This window comes from Aspergillus stella-maris (assembly GCF_047715825.1).
Source record: "Aspergillus stella-maris strain CBS 113639 unplaced genomic scaffold BDV14scaffold_27, whole genome shotgun sequence".
NCBI classification, from domain to species: domain Eukaryota; kingdom Fungi; phylum Ascomycota; class Eurotiomycetes; order Eurotiales; family Aspergillaceae; genus Aspergillus; species Aspergillus stella-maris.
This window is the reverse complement of record NW_027396821.1, coordinates 25,970-45,795: the sequence shown is the minus strand read 5'-3', so window position 1 is coordinate 45,795 and position 19,826 is coordinate 25,970. Positions and strand designations below refer to the sequence as shown.

Below are 19,826 nucleotides of genomic sequence, written 5' to 3'. Positions count from 1 at the left end.
TTGGTTTGTTATTTTTACCTTTTCGGAGTTGGGCGGGTACTTTGACTGATACTTTCAATATTATGTACAAGAGACCAAGATAGATGGCTTGGGTACTCGCTGTATTGTATGTACACATATCTTACTTGACTGAATTCTCGACTTCTTTAGCGCATGCAAGAAAGAAACGATGTTCTGCGCTTTCTTTTACTGAAGATTCACGTATAATCCTCCGTCAACCAGTATTTGTGCTCCAGTCTAAACATTAAAGTCAGCACCAAGACCACCAAGTATGACATTGGTGTAGCACGGGAGAACTCACAACGTAACTACTCAACCCCTCGCAAGCCAAGAACACCGCTGGCCCCGCCAGGTCTGGCGGCTGGCCTAGCCTGCCCAGCGGGATTCTTCCCTCCATGTATGTCCTCTTCACCGGATCCGCCATGTCCTCATCATTAAGCTGCGTGCGAATTGTACCAGGGAGCAACGCATTGCATCGGATCCCGTATTTACCCAAAGCGACAGCAGTGGACTGCATGAGTGAAAGTACGCCTGCTTTCGTCGGGGTGTAGTGCGTTTGTTGTCCGCCGCCGACGAGAGCTGAGATTGACGAGATGCCGATTATGGAGCCGCCTTGAGGCGTCTGGTTATAGGCCATTTGGCGAGCGGCTGCTTGCACGGCGTAGAAGGCGCCGTTGAGGTTTGTGGTTACTGTGTGGTTAAGGAGGGTTGGTGTTACGCTTTTCAATGTCAGTTTATCAACGGTTCTTCCGAGGGAGTGTAGAAGGGGGGGATGGGGGACGTACTCAAGGAACTCCTCGAAGCGGCAAACTCCTGCATTGCTTACGAATACATCAAGACGGCCAAATCTTTTCACCACCTTTTCAATGAACTCTGTTCCAGTTTCGGGCTTGGAGATGTCGCCGGGGGCTGTGAGGAAGCGGGACTCAATGTCTTGCGTCCCTAATTGTTCCGCGACGTCTTTGTTCAGTGCAGCCAGTAGAAGGTCATCGTTTGAGCCACCGAGATGGTTCACAGCGACGTTGGCGCCATGACGAAGGTATTCGAGGGCGATTGCCTATTGTTTGGGACATGTTAATGATTGTCGCAATTCGTGGTTTTGCGGGGATGCGGGGGAGATGTACACGGCCGATTCCTGTTAGACCACCAGTGATGGCGGCGACTTTTCCGGTGAGAAGAGGTGGAAGAGACATTGTTTTACTGTAGTATCTGCAAGTAAGAAATAAATGAGAATAGAATTGGGAGCCTGGAAGAAGGTTATGAAGATGAGACAGCGCGGGGAGGAGAGAATTGAGGTGGGGATGCTCGGCATCTCGTGGTGATGTTAGCCCGAGCAGAGGGGGTCCGGTTAAATGTACCTGGCCGTTGTATGCGAGCAATCATCGGTTGGACAGAGAGAAGCAGTACTTCCTTATGTGGAGACAACTTGGTAAAATAATAAGGAATTGTTCTAGAAGACCTAGAGTATAAAAGGCCTTAAGACTGTGGGGGAAGTGGGTCGTCGAAGTATATTGATGCACATGTAGGCAACGATATATACTTGCATCAGGAGATAGCTGAGAAAAAAGGGTCTGTGAACACACCAATCTATATCAGGGGAAGAGAAAGAATCAACTTGAGAGTCCGAGGAACGCACAAGAAGCTGAATAGATCTCTAAAATACGTGGGCACCTTGCTTTGGGGTTGAGGTCTACTGAAGTTTGGTGTGTTCTTAAGAGCAAGTGCGGTGGGCAGAGGAAAGGATAACATCCGCTCCTTCCGAATTCATGAAAACCTCGAGACTTCATCGTGCCTTCTTTAGTCATCATCAAAATCGTATCTTCCCAATCCAGGGCCTGTTGTTGATCGCGCTTTCCTACTAAGACTAAGACTAAAAGTCGTACCTGCCTTGCCTATTCAACTTGGGTGGATTGTTGACATCTCATTGGTCGGTGACAGGCTCTCCGATGAGTAAGCGGGGATCAACCCCCCAGGGCTGAAGGATGGAAGCGGGACTTATGGAATCTTTCTCGCCTGCTCCATTCCAGAGCAACAAGCACAATGCAGCTTTCTGTGTCTACCTTCTTGCATCTTTCTAGTATAAGGAACGGAATGCACCCCGATGCCACCTAAGAAAAGATCGAAAATAGGCCCGCAGTCCGCCGGAAAGCGACCTAGACGCAGAGCATGCGATATATGCTTCAACAGGAAGGTAGGATTGTTTGATATGGTTCTTGCTTCCTGTTAATTTCTGACTCGTGTCTAGATACAATGTGACGCCGAGTACCCACAATGCGATTGGTGCAAACATCAAAATCTTGCCTGCACCTACAACAGACTAGCTTCTCGCAACGACAAGTATGACCTCAGACCCTCTGCGACCTACCCCTCTGCGACCTCCATAAACTGATTTATCATATAGTGGTATATCTGGCCTCCCTGTGCCGAGCATACCAATTGAGGGGTCGACTGCCTCTGATGCACAGTCACACCTGCTCCTGCCTGTAGGCCAGTATCTCCTGCAGACGGCAAGCTGTATTTTGGACAACATTGCTCACCTCAACGGCAATCATCTATCAACAGATGAAAGTCGAGAATGGATTGAAGCATGCACAGGCGAATCGATCAATTTTGACAAGCTTGGTGCGATTGAACTTTCATGGGCGAACACCAGTGGTCTATACAGAGGTTCCAATCCCCAAACAGACGTTCACTTTGAACTGCCTAGTCGACCTGTGGTTGAGAGGTTTGTTCAAAGGTGGTGCTCGTCGCTCGAAACCCTGGCATTTCCTGTAATCAGCAAGTGGCTCTTCACAGAGACCCTAGATCTTGCATACGGAGCGCGAAATCGCTTTGGCTCCGACAGTGCCAGATCGTGCGTCTATTCGTTTCTGGCGCTGGCAGCCTTTTTCAACATCGGCGGTGACATACATGGAGCTATGCACTGTGGATCCTACGCGTCGGCTGCCCAGAGCTTAGTTCCTCGAGTAATGCAAGAGATGTCACTCAGCGGCCTTGAATCTCTAGTTATCCTGGTATGCATGTCTTTTCTGGACCCTCAGGTCTTGGATACAGCTGACAATGTTACTAGACCCAGTTCCAGTACTTCTTAGGGGATCTGCAAGCTGCTGCAGTATCAGTCTCTGTAGCCGTTCGGTTACTATACAAGTTAAATGCACACGTGCCATCCAGCATCGTCGATGCAATCGGCTATGACAGAAGCATTCTAGAGTGTCATCTGCGTGATCTCTTCTGGCTATGCTATTCATGGGATAAGGACATTTGTCTTAGACTTGGGCGACCGCCATCCATTGACGACAGATCCTGTGACTTGACACTTCCCAAAGACTACGAACAGCTGCAAGAACGCAATATACTGCGAGAATCAGGGCCGGTGACTGACCAGACCCTGCCCTTCTATCCATTCGATTTGCGACTATCCAAGATCAAGTCTGAGGTGTACCATTCCCTCTACTCTGTCAGTGCGCGTCGAAAGCTCGATACGGATATATTGTCTACAATTCGTAGTCTCGACCACACCTTAGAGCAATGGAGGATATCTTTGCACTCAGATTTTCGCCCGACCCTCTGGTTCTCCGAGGATACACCTATCAGTGACAACTTAAATACGCAAGCCGTTATGCTACGTCTCGCATACCATCATTGCTTTACCATTATCCATCAGGCTAGCGAACGATGCACCCAGGCAAACTATACCCATCTCCAAGGCCATCTCGATGGTATAAGTTCTAGCATCAGCCTCACCATCCACGCCAGCTGTTCAACCCTTTCTTACCTCCAGGCTGCAATGCCTAAAGTTAAGGATCATGTGTTTTGGTAAGCGCGCACCATCCACGTCCATCATAATCCCATAATCCTGCAGGTTTCCTCAAGGGCTGACGAGAGTAGGGTCATAATATTTTATGCTATCACCGCTATCCTAACACTATTTCACAATATCCTCAAGGCCCCACTCGACCGTGACGCCTTGCGTCATGTAATCATGCTACGTGACTTTCCGAGTTTAATTCGCAAAATTCCCATCCGCACTCTTACCCTGAATGAGGTTGTTCATTTGCGGTTTCTAGACGGATTCACAGCTGAGCTTGCCAGACTGGGTGAGTGCGCAGTTTTAAGGCGGAAAGCGATGGGCGTGGGTCGATGGGCTGGATGCTTGACTGAATAGTATGTGCCAAGTATGCTACAAGTACGGACTCAGCGAAGCGAAGAATAGAAACACTTGGATCTAGAGAGCGAGCGGATCGCGGTATGAAGCGGGATGCCCGTCCAAATAGCCGTGGAGCGCCTGGGTAGGATTCGGATCGACGGTGGGTTGCAAAGGATGAAGGTGATTTGATTTTGGCGCACAATTGGGAATGCATGCAAAGAATGGATCAATACGTTCGTTGGATCTGCTGATTAGTAGCGGGCGAAAGAGAACAGAGTGAAAGAAGAAATTGTTCATATTTTCCATTTCATTTCGAGACGGACGCCGGATCATGGTGGCATCCTGCATGTAAAATGCTCAAGTCCTTGATTTGACTTGACATCGATACATTCCCAATTCTTCCTCCAGCTATGGTATATTTCCTGGGGATTCCATGCTCATGAACCGAACGTACTCGATGTTTTTTTCCCATTGCCTCATCTAGACCCTTGCGCGCTCAAACGACATTAACGCCCCAGAAATCCCGTTTAGAAACCTAGAAGTCCGTCAGCACAGTCCCAGCACGAAAAAATTGTTTTGTAGAACGAATAACGTACGCAGAGGAGTGAAGAACCACCGGTTCTTGCCGGAGGTGTAACGGTCCTCGAGAGCCTTCTTGATGGTCTTCTTGGCGTCCTCACGCTGGGAAACTTCCTTGAAGGTGTCGGCGGAAACGGTACCCTTGAGACCCTCGAGCTCGAGAGTGTAACGGGTGGGCATCAGGTGGTTGTAGTTGACGACCTTGATGAAGGGCTTGATCTTGCTGCGCTTCTCGACGGTCTTCTTACCCATACGGCGGGTGACCTTGGAGGGGTAGCGCTCGATACCGGCGACAATGGCGTAGGAGAAGGGGTGAGCCTTGGAGCCAGAGTCCTGAGGCTGGACAATGACAACCTGTGTTTCCGGACGACCTGGTCAGCATCCTGCATATTCAATCCGATATTTCGAGATCCCGCATTCGCTCGATTTCGTTCAATTCCAATCTTCCAGTTTCGCTCTTATCGAATCTTTCCCAGAATCTTCCGAATATTCCATTCCATCCAGCGCAATGCGGTCTCTCGAAACAGGGTGCAAGCGATCGATATTCCGTACCTTCTTACCGGCGAAACGGCCACGGGTGATGATGGCCACACGGCCCACTTTCATGACTGTCGCGACATTCTTATCAGCTGAAATTCGAGGACGAGAGTCCATTCGGAGAGGATAACAACTAACACTTCATTGTGAAAGCGGCAAGGTCGATGGGGTGGTTGTCGATATGCTGCGGTCGAGGATTGAGTCGTTCTTTTTTCGGTCGCTTGGGAAGTGCACGGAGAGGGTTCAGGGCAAATCGAGTTTGTGTGCCGTGTGTTGATTGGCTGTTTTACCGACTCGCGGGCACTAGGCCTGGCTGGGAGAGTTACCCCAAGTAGCCTAGTGCCGGGGTGTCGGAACAACCTAACGCCCTCAGACCGCCTCAGATCGGGCTCGGCCCCGATCGATGATTGTTTACCGGGCAACCAGCGCAGTTGCCGTTGCTATGGCGGAGCTCTCAGTTGACGGTGCACCATTGGGCTGGACAACGGTGACGAGCTCGTTGTCTGGTTGATGCCCCATGAGCTACCACTATCTTTGCTGTTCTTCAGATCCACTGGCTCTGTTGTCAACTCCTACTTAACCCACGAGGAACTCATCCCAAGACCCAGAACCGTTTGCCTCCCTGGTCTGGTCGCACCGTCGCATTGCATTCTATACATTGTCATCCTCGTCCTCCCGCTCATACTCCTCCTCATTGTCCCTTGTAGCAAGCGCCCTTGTTTCCTTGCTTGAGTTTGTTTTTTTTTATTGATCCTGGCTTGCTTCGCTCCCCCAGTATTATACCCACTGCTTTTGGCTGGGGTGATTTTTGTATTGTGTTTTTGTTGTTTTCACGATCTTATACGCCCTTACGACACTGTCCTTGACGAACATTCTTCATTCCTCGTTACATTCCTGTTTCTCACACCTACCCTATCCCCTTTCTTCGATCAGACCACAGGTATCTGCCAATCGGCCAAGCAACATTCAGGTTTCACCATGTCCTCGCGCGAAGGTTCCCGCGATCGGGAGCTCGTCCTCAGCAGACACCAGACGGTGCCCATGTACGTCCAACATATACCCCGCAGAAAATAACTCTGCGCCCGCCTCTTTGTTTACTCTCATGGCTCCGATGAAGAAGCTAACATTCAAATCGCTAAAACAAAGGTGGGATAGTTCTGACCCAGAGCGTGCACCACCACCCCTACCATTGAACCCTGGCTCCCCGAGCCCTGTAACGAAAGGAAATGTCTCTCCCAACATTCAGGCTGTTGCCGCAAACTTCACAGAGAAGATGCGTGAGAGCTCGCCTACAAGTCCATACACCACTAACCCGATGCCGCCCAAGTCGCCCGAGAAGTCGCTCATCAAGGGCCAATTCCACAAACGAATGCAGTCACTGCAGAACACCGATACGCGCTCAGAGTTTCTGAACTATCTAGAGAACAGGTCGCCTGAGCGTCCATTGCGCGCGACATTTTCCGATCAGACTCCCAAGCAGGCTGAGAAGTCTGCGCCGAAGCCTGAGACGCCGCCAGACCAGCAGAGCTCTGACGATCTTCCGAGTTTGCAAATATCTAACCGCTATCTCTCCAGGCCCCTGTTTGGCGAAAGCACTCCTCCCTCTGCTACGATGCTCGCTCTACAGAACATGCAGTTGCCTCCAGACAATGACCCGCACGAGAGGAGCATGGAGGCCGAGCCCTCCCCAGACCACAAGCGCGATCAACCCCACAGTTTCGAGTTCCTGTCGAACCAGATTCTCAGCCTTACAGATATCGCAAGCGGCCTACAACGCGAGATGATGCAATTGAGTCGACGAAGCAAGGACAACGCTACGGATTTGGTGAGCCTGAAAGCCGCGACTAACGCCCGCGATGAGGACATTCGAAAGAGCCTTCGCGATTTGTCCTCGAACTTGGCCTCCAAGTTCCTGGATGCTGATGCTACCACAAGGTGGGATATCAGTGCTCTCCTGGGTTCTGAAAGTGGTATTAACCAAGGGGAATCGGATAGTTCACCGAACTCGAAGAAGAGTTACTCTGTCCCGAGGATGCAAAGCCCTAACCCATTCCCCGGTATGGACCGCGAATTCTGCGCGTCCCCCGGCCCCATGACCGACGGCTCCGCCAGTATTGCCCTGCTAGAAAAGGTACTACGAGAGATGGCGACGAAGGAAGGACAAGAAAAGCTAGTCGAGCTTGTGGATGAGATCAAAGCCCGCCCCGTTTCCGAAGATTCCGGCAAGAACGACGATCATACCGTTACTGAGATGTTGGAAGAGATCCTCAACATCGTCAAGCAAGATTCGGATTCGAGAGCTCTTGTGCGAACAAGGGCTGCCGATGCCGACACCGAGTCGCCCGAAGATGCTGAAGGAGATGTCGCGCGCGATATGGATGTTGTACACCAGCCCACCGCCATCAACCCGGTGACAGAAGAAATGCTCAACATCCTGAAGCATGTGAGAAACAGCGTGATTGAAGGAGGTGGCATGACCAACGAGGTGAAGCATATTGTGCGCGAACTCCGTGGCGAAGTGCTGGGGATGGGCCGAAACTTGGCTACCAAGTTGGAGGACGCGGAGCTTACGCGAGCCATCGAAGATGGTGGCCCTAAGGGCCCTACTCAGGAGGAGATTACCCAGATCGTCGACAGCAGCCTGCAAGAACTCAAGGAGCAGATGGCCGCCATAATGGAGAGCCATAACGCACACTCCTCTGCTATTGGCGACTTCCGAGCCGCCATGGGCCACGATGAAATCCACGGCCTCGTCAAGAAAGCTTTGGACGAGTCACCGCTATCTCAGCCACGAGACGAGCCCGATGGGGCTAGAATGCAGAAGGACGACATTCTCGAGGCTGTCAGAGAAGCTTGGGAGACGTACAAGCCCGAAATCGAACTCCAGAACTTCGGTCTCGAGCGCGACGAGATCCTCGAATGTCTTGCCGAAGGCCTCAAGTCCTACCAGCCCCAGCATGAGCAAGCCGCCACGTACGATCAGGTTTTGGCGGCTGTCCAGGCTGGTGTACAGTCATTTGAGGCCCCCCCCTCACTTACAAAGGACGAGGTCATGGGAGTTGTCCAGGAGTGCCTCGAGAAGGCTGACGCTCGTCCATTGGATGGCGAGCAGCTGGCTGCTCTTCGCGACGAGATCCTGGGCGCTGTCACCAAGGGCCTTGAAGAGTCGCAGTCTCGTCCTTTGGATGAGGAACAAGTGGCTGCTATGCGAGAAGAGTTCTTTGGTGCTGTTGTGGAAAGCCTTGAGAAAACGCAGCCTCGATCTCTGGATGAAGAACAAGTGACTGGTATTCGGGACCAGCTTCTCAGTGCCGTGACGGAAGGGCTCGACAAGTTTGAGCCTCGTTCCTCCTTGGATGAGGAGCAGGTGGCTGCTCTGCGGGAAGAATTCTTTGGTGCTGTTACGGAGAGCCTCGAGAAGACTCAGCCTCGTTCTCTGGATGAGGAGCAAGTAGCTGCCATCCGGGATCAGCTTCTCAGTGCCGTGACGGACGGACTGGATAAGTTTGAGCCTCGTTCCTTGGATGAGGAGCAGGTGGCTGCCATGCGTGAAGAGTTCTTTGGTGCTGTTACAGAGAGCCTCGAGAAGACTCAGCCTCGCTCCCTGGATGACGAACAAGTAGCTGCCATCCGGGATCATCTGCTTACTGCAGTCACCGAAGGTCTCGAAAAGTCCGAACCTCGCTCTTTGGACGGCGAGCAGCTGGCTGCTCTTCGAGATGAGATCCTCAATGCCGTCACTGAGACTATGACGTCTCAAAGCGCGCTTACTCGAGAATCTTTCGACTCCAGCCTTGGTCGAGATGAGATCCTGAACGCCGTGTCTGATGGAATGGAAGCCCACTTGGCCGCTGCTAAGGAGCTCAACCAGCCGATCACAAAGGAGGATGTCACGACAATTATCAACGACGCTTTCGCTGCCCAGCAAACAGCTCTCACCCCAGCTGCGCCCCCAACTATCTCCCGCGATGAAATCCTCCAAATAATTACCGAAGGCCTAGAGAGTCAGAACTCCATTCCGCGTGAGATCGAGCTCAACAAGGAGGACCTCATGGAAGCCATCACCGCGGGTCTCGGCGAAGTGACTGCCAAAGCAAACCAAGGCCTCAGCGACCAATTCCTCGAGCGACTGAAGGAGCAGCTCGATGGCGTGAAGGAAGAGATCAAGCAACAACCTGCTACCGAGGTGGACCAAGAGCAGATTATCAATACCATCAAGGATAGCATTGCTGTGGTCCGGGAAGATGTTGAAGGGTTCGCCACGACTGCATCCGAGGCTTCTGGGAAGCTGGAAATTCTGGACACAGTCAAGGAGGGCTTCCGATTGCTGCAGGCGGATCTCGAGCGGACAATCACAGAGAACGCTTTGGTTGCTCGTTCTGGTGGTACCGACACACCTGAGCTTCTTGACGCCATGGAGAAGGAATTCGAGCATCTCCGTCAAACTCTCAGCTCGCTGCTCATCCGCGAAACCCCCACATCGGAGAAGGACGAGATTCTCGATGCTATCCGCGACCTCTCGGAGAACCAGAAGGCCGGTAGTGACGATAGCATTTCCGGTATTATCAAGGCCGAGTTCGAAAGCCTGCGTGAGTCTATGAACATGAGCTTGGTGCCAGCAGAACCAAAGAGCGACAAGGACGAGATTGTTGCTGCTGTTCAAGCTACCCTCGAGGCCTTCCACGAGGCCAAGGGCCAGGCGCCAGAGACTGCCTCGAAGGACGACATCATTGCTGCTATCCAGGCTACCTTGGAAACTTCTCGTGAGCAAGCCGACGAGCCTAAGGAAGGCGAGGCCAAGGGAGGACTTGACAAAGACGACCTTATTACCACCATTCAAGCTACTCTGGAAGCTTTCCACGATGAGAAGAACAACCAGGAGAAGGACACCGCCGACAAGGATGAAATCCTGGCCGCTATTCGTGAAATCGCTGAAAGTCAAAAGGCAACCAGCAACGAGGACATCTCCAATGCGATCAAGGCTGAGTTCGAAAGTCTGCACGACTTGTTGACCAAGAGCGTGGTACCCGCGGAACAGAAGAGCGACAAAGATGATATCATTGCCGCTGTTCAGGCTGCTCTGGAGACTTTTCACGCCGAGAAGGGACAGGCAACAGATGCTGCCCCTGAAGGCCCTACCATGACCGAGCTCAAAGACACCTACACTGACGGAGTTGGTCTCATCAAGGACGATATCGCCAAGCTTCTGGAGCGACCGGCTGAGTGCAACTCTTCTGAGCTCCTCGACTCCCTAAAGGAGGGTCTGAGCAGTCTGAAGACTGAGGTGGAGGCATTGCGCCAGTCTCACACAGAATCGGAGGAGAATGCGACCGCCAAGGGACAAGAGTTGATGCTCGCCGCTGACTTCAGCAAGACCAGTGACATTGAGGGACTCAAGACTCTCATTTCCGACATCCAGACCAAGGTCGATGCTATCGAAGCGGCTCCCCGTGCTCCTGAGCTTCCTGAGGACTTGGTGAAGAAAGAACACATGGATGAAGTCCTGGCAGGCTTGCTAGCACTTCAGACTTCCGTCGATGGCATCGCAGCCCGCGAGACTCCTGTTGACGACACGACAGCTAAGAAGGAGGACACCGATGCCATTGAAACTCTCCTTCGCAACACCAAGTCTCAGCTCGACGAGATGGTGTTCCCGGCCCCTGACGAAATTGCTCGAGCGGAGCAACTCGGAAGTCTCGAGGAGATGGTCAAGGACACGAAGGATGTGGTCGCTGCGATCCAAGACCGCCTTGAGTCAGAGTGTCCTACAAAGGCTGAAATTGGCACCATCGAGACCCTTCTCAAGGATATGTGGCTTGCCCTCGATGACTCCAAGCCCAGAGAGGGCGAGGAAGGTGAGAAAGAGGGTGAAGAGGGAGCCGAGAAGGCCATCGACGCTGATGCCGAGAAGCTTGTCAAGTCCGACTTGCAAACGGTTGAGGCTATGATTTTCGAAGTCAAGAACACTATTGACGAGCTGAAACTTCCCGAAGTCGAGACCCTGCCTACCAAGGACGATGTGCAAGGCGTGGGTGCCCTTGTCACCGAAGTCAAGACCACCATTGATGAGCTTAAACTCCCTGATGTTGAAACTCTCCCCACCAAGGATGACGTCCATGGTGTTGGTGCGCTCGTGACCGAGGTTAAGACTACTGTCGAAGAGCTCAAACTCCCCGATGTTGAGACGCTCCCCACCAAGGACGAGATCCAGGGCCTTGCTGACCTTATGACGGAGTTCAAGGAGAAGGTCGAAGCTGATCATGAGCTCACCGGGCAAGGGTTCGAAGCTCGCAAGATCGAACACGCTGGATTAGCCGAGAAGATTGACGAGGCTAAGACTGTTGTTGAGGGTCTCGGTGATGAGCTAAAGGGCAAGCTCGACGGCAGCCAGGAAGGTCTGACTGAGCTCAAGACGCTCCTTGAAGGTCTCACAGCGTCTTCCGAGAAGTTCACTACTGTTGACAACGTCAAGGAGCTCACTGAACTCATCAACCGGGAGTTTGAGCGTGCGCGTGGTGAGCAAGATGGCACGAAACTCGAGCATGAGGAGCGCGACGCCGCTGCCCTTGTCAAGCACGACGAGACCAAGGCTGCCATTGTCGTTGAGCTTGGTGCTAAGATTGACGAGAAACTTGGTGAAGTCATTGCCAAGTACGACGAGGCTCAGTCTACGATCGATACCAAGTTCAATGAAGCTGCCGAGCGTGGCACCGAGCACCTCGAGGCCGTGACCAACACCAAGACTTTGGCGGAGGATATCAAGCTTGTCATCGGTTCAATGGGCGACAGCGTCAATGAGGCTTGCGAGAAGATGAGTGCTGAAGCGAAGACTTTTATGGAGAAGGTCGACGCCTCATATGGCAAGATGGAGGAGATGCACAACGAATTCAAGACAGAGCAAGAGCAGTCTCGGTCTGAAGCTGAAAAGGTAGTTGCTGCTACTGAACGTGTCGAGACCAAGTTGCATGAGTTCCACCCCCAGGTCTTGGAGTCTATCCAGGAGATCCTGTCCATTGTCGGTCAACACTACAACCACTCCCAGGAAAGTGCCAAGGACCTCAAGATGGACCTGTCCGTCCTCCCCACCACTCTTCCGCAACATCTTGCCTTGCCGCCTCCGGAGCCCAAGGAGTATGACGACAGCCAGGTGCAGGAGAAGCTGAACAATCTCCTTGAGAACTCCAAGGGCACTGAGATCCAGGATACCCTCAACACTCTCATTGAGAAGGTGACCAACGATCAAGTTCACGAGAAGCTTGACCAGCTTCTCGGCAAGACCACAAGCACCAACGGCGAGGTTTACGAAAAGCTTAACGAGCTACTGGAACATGCTACGAACTCCAACGGCCCCGTCCACGAGAAGCTCGACACCCTCATTGGTCATGCTACCAACAACGAACACTCCGCCAACCAGATGATGAAGCTTGATGAGATGCACAAGGACATCATGGAGACACAGCGGAAGATGAACGAAATGCTCATGGCCCAATCGGCTCTTGTGGCAGAGGACACTGAACGCAGGCGCAAGGAAGCCGAAGAGGCCGCCGTTGCTCTTGAGCGTCGTACCGCCCAGCGTGAGCAGATGGAGGCAGAGATCGAGACCCTCAGAGATGAGAAGGACTCGATGCTAGCCATGATGCAGCGACTTAAGACCGAGAAGGACGGCCTCGCTGCTCAGACTGCCAAGCTCAACAAGGAGGTTTCTGCTCTGGAAACTGCTCTCGAGCTCCGTCACGAGGAGATGCAAGTCATGGAGGACCGTGCTGACAGCTTGGAGAAGCGCATTTTGGAAGGTGTGCTCGACCACGCTCGTACCGTCCTTCTTCATCGTCCGAACGGTGGGCAAGGTATCACCATGAAGAAGATTCGCGCCGCCAGAGCCCGCAACTCTAGTGCTACGAGTATCGCTAGCACGGCCAAGGGTGCTCCTAGTGCGTTCAGAGACAGCATTGGTTTGGCGATGAAGAAGCGAGGCTCCGCCCTGCCTCAAGCCGGTTCAGTCAATGCCCCAAACACAAGCAAGGAACGACGAATCCTGAGTACTAGTCACGTTACTGGAAACCGTGGACCAACCGAGCGACAGTCAAGTACGCCTAGTGGTCTTATGAACCTGAAGCGAAGCCAGTCAGTCAAGTCGAACATCTCGTACCGCAAATCTTCATGGGGTGGCCGCAGCTCTATCGCCAACAAGGAGAACGAAGTTTTCCCTGAAGAAGAAGAAAACCGGAGCGACATCGAGAGCGACGCTGGTACGGAGCGCAGAACAAGCTACACGGGGACCTACGCGGACAGCATGACCTATGGTGAAGGCAGTGTCATCTCAGCGAGTCGCCAGCCCAGCATGGCCAGTACGACCAATGAGACTGTCACTACCGGCGCTCCAAATGAAGAGGAGGAAGAAGATGAGGATGATCAAGCAACGGAGAAGGACGAACACGAGGGCTCGGATGTTGAGAACGAGACTCCGGCGGGCAAACCAGAGATACCCGAGGACCTTGACGATGAAGACGCAAAAATGGTGGTCTACGCAGCCCCGAGTGACAGCGGCCTCGGCGCGGAGATCACGAGCACCGCGGGCTGACCTGGACATGACACCTGCCGACCTCGTTACCAGCCGCATGCAACCGGGGCATGACTCTATGTTGCACGCCAGGGGTTTGAGGAATGTTTAATCCGACTGCTGGACTATCTTGGTTTTTGGCAAGTTGGTTCTGATGCAGTTGGCTTCTTTTCTTTTCCATGTACTTTCCTTTGTTACATATTTACGATTGGTTCTCCGGCCGATGAAGGTTCGGATTGGGTTACGATGCACATGCTGTTATTGATAGTTAGTATATGTAGATTAATGATACCTTACTGAATGATTCCATGCTTTCTCTATACCTCGTAGCGTAGGTACAAATGTAGTGTAATTACCAAAAAGGAAGTGCCGCGGCTGAATCAGGCCTTCCCCAACCAGACTTTCTGCCTCGGGAATCAGGCAACGAGCTGCACGCGATCAGCTTTAGTGTTTGGCTTTGTCATTTGTTGAATCATTCCACTCTGGAGTTCATCACAAGGATGCCCTCTCCTTCGTCACCGCATTGTTCGCTTCCTGCTGAGCGTCATATATCGAGTCTATAGCCCTGAGCTGCAGGCTCTCCCTCTCCTGGTAATTATTCCGAGAACTTCCTCCAAGCCCAACTTGGCATTCAGCCCTGTCCAGTTTCAACCAAGACCGCAGCTCACTCACCTCCTTGTCCCCTCGCAGGCATCCTCGTTTCCCACCAATATGGCCGCCCTCTAGGCCCTCGCATGCCCCGCTCACCTCGCCTCTCTAGCGTCACATCATAGCTCCCGAGTCAGCCTTATATCGGACCTTGTTCCCTCCCTCTAACCGCCGTTCCCTGTCCCATCTATCCACTACCTCTGCGTGGTATATCTATATCATCACCACCAAATCGGTGGTCACCGTTAGCCCAACATGCTGGACCCAGTCCCGCCTGCTCCGGAATGGCTGCGGGAGATCGTCAGACCCTGGGCTTTGCGATTCAACCTGCCTGCTTTGACCGATCACTCCCATGAAGTCGCGGCCTCCTTTATCGGCTATCTACTTATTCACTACGTCGTTTCGCCTTGGTTATCGCCTAAGCTGTTCCCGCGTCACTACCCCAACCTAAACAAGCGGACCAGGCTCAACTGGGACGTCCATGTTGTCTCGCTTGTTCAGAGTACCTTTATCAATGCCGTTGCCCTGTGGGTTCTCTTTACCGATGATGAGCGGAAGTCCATGTCTTCTGGGGAGCGCGTCCTTGGGTATACGGGGTCTTGTGCTCTGATTAGTTCGCTGGCCGTGGGATACTTTATCTATGACTTAATTGTCAGCACTATCTATGTCAAGATGTTTGGCATTGGCATGCTCTTCCATGCTATCTCTGCGCTGTGGGTGTTTAGTTTCGGTTTCGTAAGTTTCCCAGCACAAAGGCTGGGGACCTATTACTGATCGATAGCAGAGACCCTTCGTCAACTTCTACGCCCCAGTCTTCATCCTCTACGAACTCTCAAGCCCCTTCCTCAATATCCACTGGTTCTTGGATAAGGTCAACATGACCGGAAGTAACCTCCAATGGTACAACGGCATGGCCCTGCTCGTCGTATTCTTCTGCTGCCGTCTTCTCTGGGGAACATGGCAGTCTGCCCTCGTCTACATCGACATGTTCAACGCCCTCCAGCACACCTGGTCCGCTGGCCCCTCCTCCCCACTGAACCCCGTCGACATCACAGCTCAGATCTTCCAAGCCCGCGACGACGGCTCCGTCTGTATCAACGAAGCTTGTGTCCGCGCTAACGCCGAGATCATAAAATACTCCAACTATACCGCTGGTGGAGTCCCCACTTGGCTCGTCGCTACCTACGTCACGTCAAACTTGATTCTCAACGGGCTAAACTACTACTGGTTCTCGAAGATGATCGAGACAGTCATGAAGCGCTTCCGTGGCCCCGCCAAGACTGAGACTGAGAAGGTTCCGTCTGAGAAACCAGGGCACAACAAGGAGAACAGCACAGTTGAAGACCTAGCTCAACAGGCTGTTCTTGATGCGGCTGACAAGCTGAATCGTGAAGAGGGGAGCTTGTTCCTCGGTGACAATGAGCAGCCCGTTGCGTCGGGCGTTGACAGTGGTCTTTCAGACGTGAGGAATAGGAAATAGTCCGAGTCCCATTGGATGGGCTTGCAATGGCAGTTGGAGATTCGAGAATATTGGATATCTCGAAGTTGGAGAGAGAGAAAGATGGATACAGATTGCTGGACCGGGTAAATGGTTAGAGGTGGCGTTTTCAGTCTGCCTATTTTTGTTCTGAGTATATTCTTTGGTATTGTTCCCTTAGCCTACGGCTCCCTGACCTCAGCAAATGGGCAGGTCTGCGAGGTCTATCAATAAATTGTTCAACCTTTACCCCGGTGCATAGTAATAATTCTGGAAGTAAGTAGATTGGTTTACCTAGTAGACAAAAACAAATAAGCTTAAATATTATCCATAATAAAACACCACATAAGCGCCTTCAAGCCATCCATCTCGCATAACGTACCTGACTAAAATAAAGCCGAAAACGAACAAGCCCTACTTAGACGTACAATTCCCCTGCAAGCAAGCAAGCAATAGAATAAAACATCCCATCTACCGCCCACCCATCGCAGCCTCCGGCTTCGCAAGCATATACCGAACAGCCTCATGCGCAACAACCGTATCCCAAACACTCCCATCACCACCCTTCCTAAACTCCGCTCCCGAGCCATCCTCACCACCCCCTCTTCCGGCATCACCAAGAATCGTCTCCAGATCCCTCCTTTGAGAATTAATCCACCTCTTCACAAACGTAGCGGGGTCTTTACTAAGCGCCGTAAAGAAAGAGTGCTTCGCGCGGGAGTGTGTCAGCGCCTGAATAATAAGCGCGACTTGGTCGTCCAGCGTCGTGATCTGGCGCATGCCGGCCGTGTATGTGGGGTTTTGGGTGAGGGAGAGCATCTTTGAGCGGAGGGGGTCTTCGACGGCGACTTGGATGTCGTAGATTGTGGGGGTTGGGTCTTTGTGGAAGTCGGCGTCGACACGGATGGTGTAAGGGAGTTTTATGGGGTCGAGGGGGCTGGTGTGTGGGCCGATGGATTCGGGGATTTGAGGGAAGAACATTTGGTCGCGGCCAAAGATCTAAAATCGTTATATTAGTATTTTGAAGAGTTGCAGTATGGATTGATGCACGGCAGACTTACCGCTCGTAGACGATCGTCGCAGCGTACAAGACGCTTCTCTTCGTCTTCCTGTAGTCCCATGGCGCGGATGTAGTCCCAAATACCTAGGACAATGCCGCTTCGAGTCTCCTCCTCGACGTCAAGCACATCGGCGAGCTCCTTGCTCAGCTTATAGCGCTCGGGAGTCTCATCACGAACCAGACTGATAGTAACGTTCAGATTCTCCTGCGAGGCGCGCGAGAACTGGATGCTATCAAAGTCCGCAGTAGGCGGCAGGTTGGCAGCATTAGGCGGTAATTGCGGTTTCGTCCAGTTTATAGTCTTGGTCTCGTCAGCGTTCAACGAAGGCGACTTGTCAAAGTCAACAGTGATGGTCTTGAAGAATTGCGAGAAGCGCTGCTTCGAGCGCTTCGAAGAAGCACTCGCTTGTTTCTTCTCAGCGCCATCTTCCTCCATCGCGTCGCCGTTTTCATTCTCCTGGGAGTCACCCTCATCTTCACTGTCTGAGCCCGCAATATCACTGTCGTCGTCCAGCAGCCTTCCTTCTATCCGCACCTTGTACCGTCCCGAACCAGGGGTTGACCCAGGCACCGACCCATCCTGCCCAGTCTGCCAGGGCTGTCCCTCGACCGTATTCGACACCCAGATGCGCATTGTGCGGTATTTCTTGACCGTCTTACTGATCGAGTCCTGGATGTCTAGCCTCTTCCGGACGATAGCGGCATCAAGGCGCTTCTCGAGGTCGCGCAGGCTCTTGTACTGCTGCACGCCTTCACCGACGACAACTTCCTCGACGCCATCAGGGATGTTCTTGTCTGTGGGTTTGCGGCTGCGGCGAAGGGCACCGTCGTTTTGGTGTGGGAGGTTGCGTTGCGCTGCGGCCATGTACTGCGGTGGTACGGCGTGTTGGGGCATCTGGACGGGCATGGGGCCTAATCAAGTAACGGTCAGAAGCTGTCATATAGACGCGACATAAGCTGAAAGCAGTGCAGGTGGAATTGCACGAACCAGGTTGAGGACCGCGACGAGGCGTGGCAGGAGACCGTTGGACGCCCTGGGGGTAGGCTCGCCCGTAGCCGGGCGGCATTGGCGCGTTCATGGCTGACATGGATACGAGCAATCAAAGCGCGAGGCTTGGGAAGTGCGATTACCGCCGATTTCTTGGATAGTGGAGCTGGAATTGGAGGGGACAATGAGAGAGATGAATGAGACTATGAGAGGGAGCAATCATCGCGGCGGATTTCCAAACTTCGCTGGAGTCGCGATCACGCTTTACCCGTTTCGGATGCTCACCTTACACCAGAGTCCAGATCAACCCCGGACTTTACTTTGATTATATGAGATGGTACGAATTATTATAGAGTTCATTGACATGTCAGAAGTCATGTTCATATCTCTAGATATGTCATTTCGAATTATGGAATAGGTATCTGCTAAGGACTAGATATCCTTACTCCAGTTGCGATGCTTGGTTAGTGTACAGCTCCTCCACCACATTGCTCAGCTTGGCAATGGTGTCCAGCGCAGCATCATATGCTTGGTCGCGCTCCGTCTCGTCATAGACAATCAAGCACCCGGCACCTTGGTCCAACACACCGATGATCACCTTGTCCAGAATCATCTGCGACAACTTCCTCTCCACCTGTTGTGTGTCTAGTCCAACCATCTTGGCGATGTGGTCCAGCTCAACACGGCTGAACGGCTCGATGACCTTGATCAAGTTCTGTTCCAACATAGCGTCGTAGAGTCTGCGGAGATGGTTGCGGATGAACGCATCACTGCCTAGTTCGAATCGGTAATCCGAGAGAGCCTTCTCATACTCTTCTAACGAGCGATTGGCGTGTGCTCGCGCCACTGCCTTCATGGCTTCGAGCCGTGGGCTGGCGTATTTCTGGGCTTGTTTCGATCCGAGAAGGGTTGTGACGTCGTCCACCAGGTTCAGCATGATCTTGCAGAGCAGCATGTATTGAAGAGCGGCAGTCGCCTTCTCTCCCTCGTCCAGCGAACTGTATCCTTCCAGAGCCTCAATGAAGTAGGAGTATGAAGTGTTGAAGTCTTTGTCCTCGGCATGTAGCATACCGCTCTGCATGTCAAGACTAGCCTGCAGGTTCGGAGGTGTGTAGACGGAGGCGGCGGAGGTACGGGCAGCAGTCAAGGCCGCGCGGGCCTTGGCCTGGTTTCCAAGTGCATGGTATACCCGCGACTCCAGAAGCTGTACCTCAACGAGCATGAGCTTGTCGTCGAGGCGCTTTAGCTCGCGGAGCAGTGGGTTGATCAGGTTGAGAGCATCGTAATGGCTCTGCTTCTGCATGTATATGGCCACCAACCGGGTCTCGAGGTTCTGTCGGAGGAAGGACCGTCGTTCGGCAACGGCCCATTCGATGCAGGACTTGATGACGGCAATCTGGATGTCGAGGGTGTTTGGAATCTCACTGAACAGGTCGAGCAGCTGGCGGACTACATCTTATTAGCTATTCTGCGCTTCCAATATATAACAGCTTTACAGCATACCCAGCTTCGCCGTCTTTGCCTTGGCAAATGACGAGAACGAATCCCGACTTGTCTTGATGAGTTCTGCAATCTCCTGCGGCTTCTTCTCGTCCCGGTAGAGCTCTCCCAATCCGACCAACGCATTCTCATAGTCACGCGACGAGCTTTCGGTAGACCCAGGCCCTTGAGTGAGAATCTCTTTGTAGATAGCAGCGGCCTTAGAGCCATCCTTCTTCGCGAGAGCTCGAGCTTCCTCTATCCGCTGAGCGGCCTGAGACGAGGGAGCCATGATTGGAGCTGATATGAGGATAATAGAAGGAAAGATCTTTATTCGGGGAGATAGGTAGG

At 52.5% G+C, this 19,826-nt stretch overlaps 6 protein-coding genes across 6 annotated transcripts; 3 read left to right on the top strand and 3 right to left on the bottom strand.

Moving 5' to 3' along the window:
- Positions 1-70: 70 nt before the first annotated feature.
- BDV14DRAFT_58895 (SDR family NAD(P)-dependent oxidoreductase) lies at positions 71-1,241 on the bottom strand. The gene is made up of 4 exons (XM_073777106.1): positions 1,125-1,241; positions 786-1,057; positions 302-719; positions 71-237 (listed from the first exon to the last, which is right to left on the bottom strand). The coding sequence occupies exons 1-4, from the start codon at positions 1,191-1,193 to the stop codon at positions 187-189; spliced, it is 810 nt and encodes a 269-aa protein (XP_073628098.1). The 5' UTR covers positions 1,194-1,241; the 3' UTR covers positions 71-186.
- Positions 1,242-2,025: 784 nt separating this feature from the next.
- On the top strand, positions 2,026-3,947 carry BDV14DRAFT_58841 (transcription factor domain-containing protein). The gene is made up of 4 exons (XM_073777104.1): positions 2,026-2,191; positions 2,246-2,337; positions 2,402-3,014; positions 3,071-3,947. The coding sequence occupies exons 1-4, from the start codon at positions 2,102-2,104 to the stop codon at positions 3,818-3,820; spliced, it is 1,545 nt and encodes a 514-aa protein (XP_073628097.1). The 5' UTR covers positions 2,026-2,101; the 3' UTR covers positions 3,821-3,947.
- Positions 3,948-4,627: 680 nt separating this feature from the next.
- On the bottom strand, positions 4,628-5,332 carry BDV14DRAFT_200121 (60S ribosomal eL27 domain-containing protein; the record flags this gene model as incomplete). The annotated part of the gene is made up of 3 exons (XM_073773439.1): positions 4,628-4,682; positions 4,740-5,080; positions 5,279-5,332. 3 exons carry the CDS (start codon positions 5,330-5,332, stop codon positions 4,628-4,630), a joined length of 450 nt encoding a protein of 149 aa, XP_073628096.1.
- A 486-nt stretch (positions 5,333-5,818) lies between these two features.
- BDV14DRAFT_58835 (uncharacterized protein) lies at positions 5,819-14,132 on the top strand. Its single transcript, XM_073777103.1, has 3 exons — positions 5,819-6,306; positions 6,410-7,198; positions 7,259-14,132. Exons 1-3 carry the CDS (start codon positions 6,242-6,244, stop codon positions 13,842-13,844), a joined length of 7,440 nt encoding a protein of 2,479 aa, XP_073628095.1. The 5' UTR covers positions 5,819-6,241; the 3' UTR covers positions 13,845-14,132.
- A 193-nt stretch (positions 14,133-14,325) lies between these two features.
- On the top strand, positions 14,326-16,208 carry BDV14DRAFT_58805 (TLC domain-containing protein). Its single transcript, XM_073777102.1, has 2 exons — positions 14,326-15,206; positions 15,256-16,208. The coding sequence occupies exons 1-2, from the start codon at positions 14,727-14,729 to the stop codon at positions 15,949-15,951; spliced, it is 1,176 nt and encodes a 391-aa protein (XP_073628094.1). The 5' UTR covers positions 14,326-14,726; the 3' UTR covers positions 15,952-16,208.
- Positions 16,209-16,419: 211 nt separating this feature from the next.
- Positions 16,420-19,767, bottom strand: BDV14DRAFT_189710 (uncharacterized protein; the record flags this gene model as incomplete). Its single annotated transcript, XM_073771239.1, has 5 exons — positions 16,420-16,947; positions 17,010-17,920; positions 17,997-18,042; positions 18,484-19,445; positions 19,500-19,767. The coding sequence occupies 5 exons, from the start codon at positions 19,765-19,767 to the stop codon at positions 16,420-16,422; spliced, it is 2,715 nt and encodes a 904-aa protein (XP_073628093.1).
- Positions 19,768-19,826: the final 59 nt, after the last annotated feature.

What these genes read in the sequence shown, in the direction of transcription:
- BDV14DRAFT_58895 (XM_073777106.1), bottom strand. Translation starts at nt 1,193, where the DNA reads ATGTCTCTTCCACCTCTTCTCACCGGAAAAGTCGCCGCCATCACTGGT. An exon ending in GTCTAACAGGAATCGGCCGT is followed by an intron (nt 1,058 to 1,124) that starts GTACATCTCCCC and finishes CCCAAACAATAG; the next exon opens with GCAATCGCCCTCGAATACCT. An exon ending in AGGGGTTGAGTAGTTACGTT is followed by an intron (nt 238 to 301) that starts GTGAGTTCTCCC and finishes TTTAATGTTTAG; the next exon opens with ACTGGAGCACAAATACTGGT.
- BDV14DRAFT_58841 (XM_073777104.1), top strand. Translation starts at nt 2,102, where the DNA reads ATGCCACCTAAGAAAAGATCGAAAATAGGCCCGCAGTCCGCCGGAAAG. An exon ending in CTAGCTTCTCGCAACGACAA is followed by an intron (nt 2,338 to 2,401) that starts GTATGACCTCAG and finishes TTTATCATATAG; the next exon opens with TGGTATATCTGGCCTCCCTG. An exon ending in TTGAATCTCTAGTTATCCTG is followed by an intron (nt 3,015 to 3,070) that starts GTATGCATGTCT and finishes CAATGTTACTAG; the next exon opens with ACCCAGTTCCAGTACTTCTT.
- BDV14DRAFT_58835 (XM_073777103.1), top strand. Translation starts at nt 6,242, where the DNA reads ATGTCCTCGCGCGAAGGTTCCCGCGATCGGGAGCTCGTCCTCAGCAGA. An exon ending in AGACACCAGACGGTGCCCAT is followed by an intron (nt 6,307 to 6,409) that starts GTACGTCCAACA and finishes GCTAAAACAAAG; the next exon opens with GTGGGATAGTTCTGACCCAG. An exon ending in GATGCTGATGCTACCACAAG is followed by an intron (nt 7,199 to 7,258) that starts GTGGGATATCAG and finishes GGAATCGGATAG; the next exon opens with TTCACCGAACTCGAAGAAGA.
- BDV14DRAFT_58805 (XM_073777102.1), top strand. Translation starts at nt 14,727, where the DNA reads ATGCTGGACCCAGTCCCGCCTGCTCCGGAATGGCTGCGGGAGATCGTC. An exon ending in GGGTGTTTAGTTTCGGTTTC is followed by an intron (nt 15,207 to 15,255) that starts GTAAGTTTCCCA and finishes GATCGATAGCAG; the next exon opens with AGACCCTTCGTCAACTTCTA.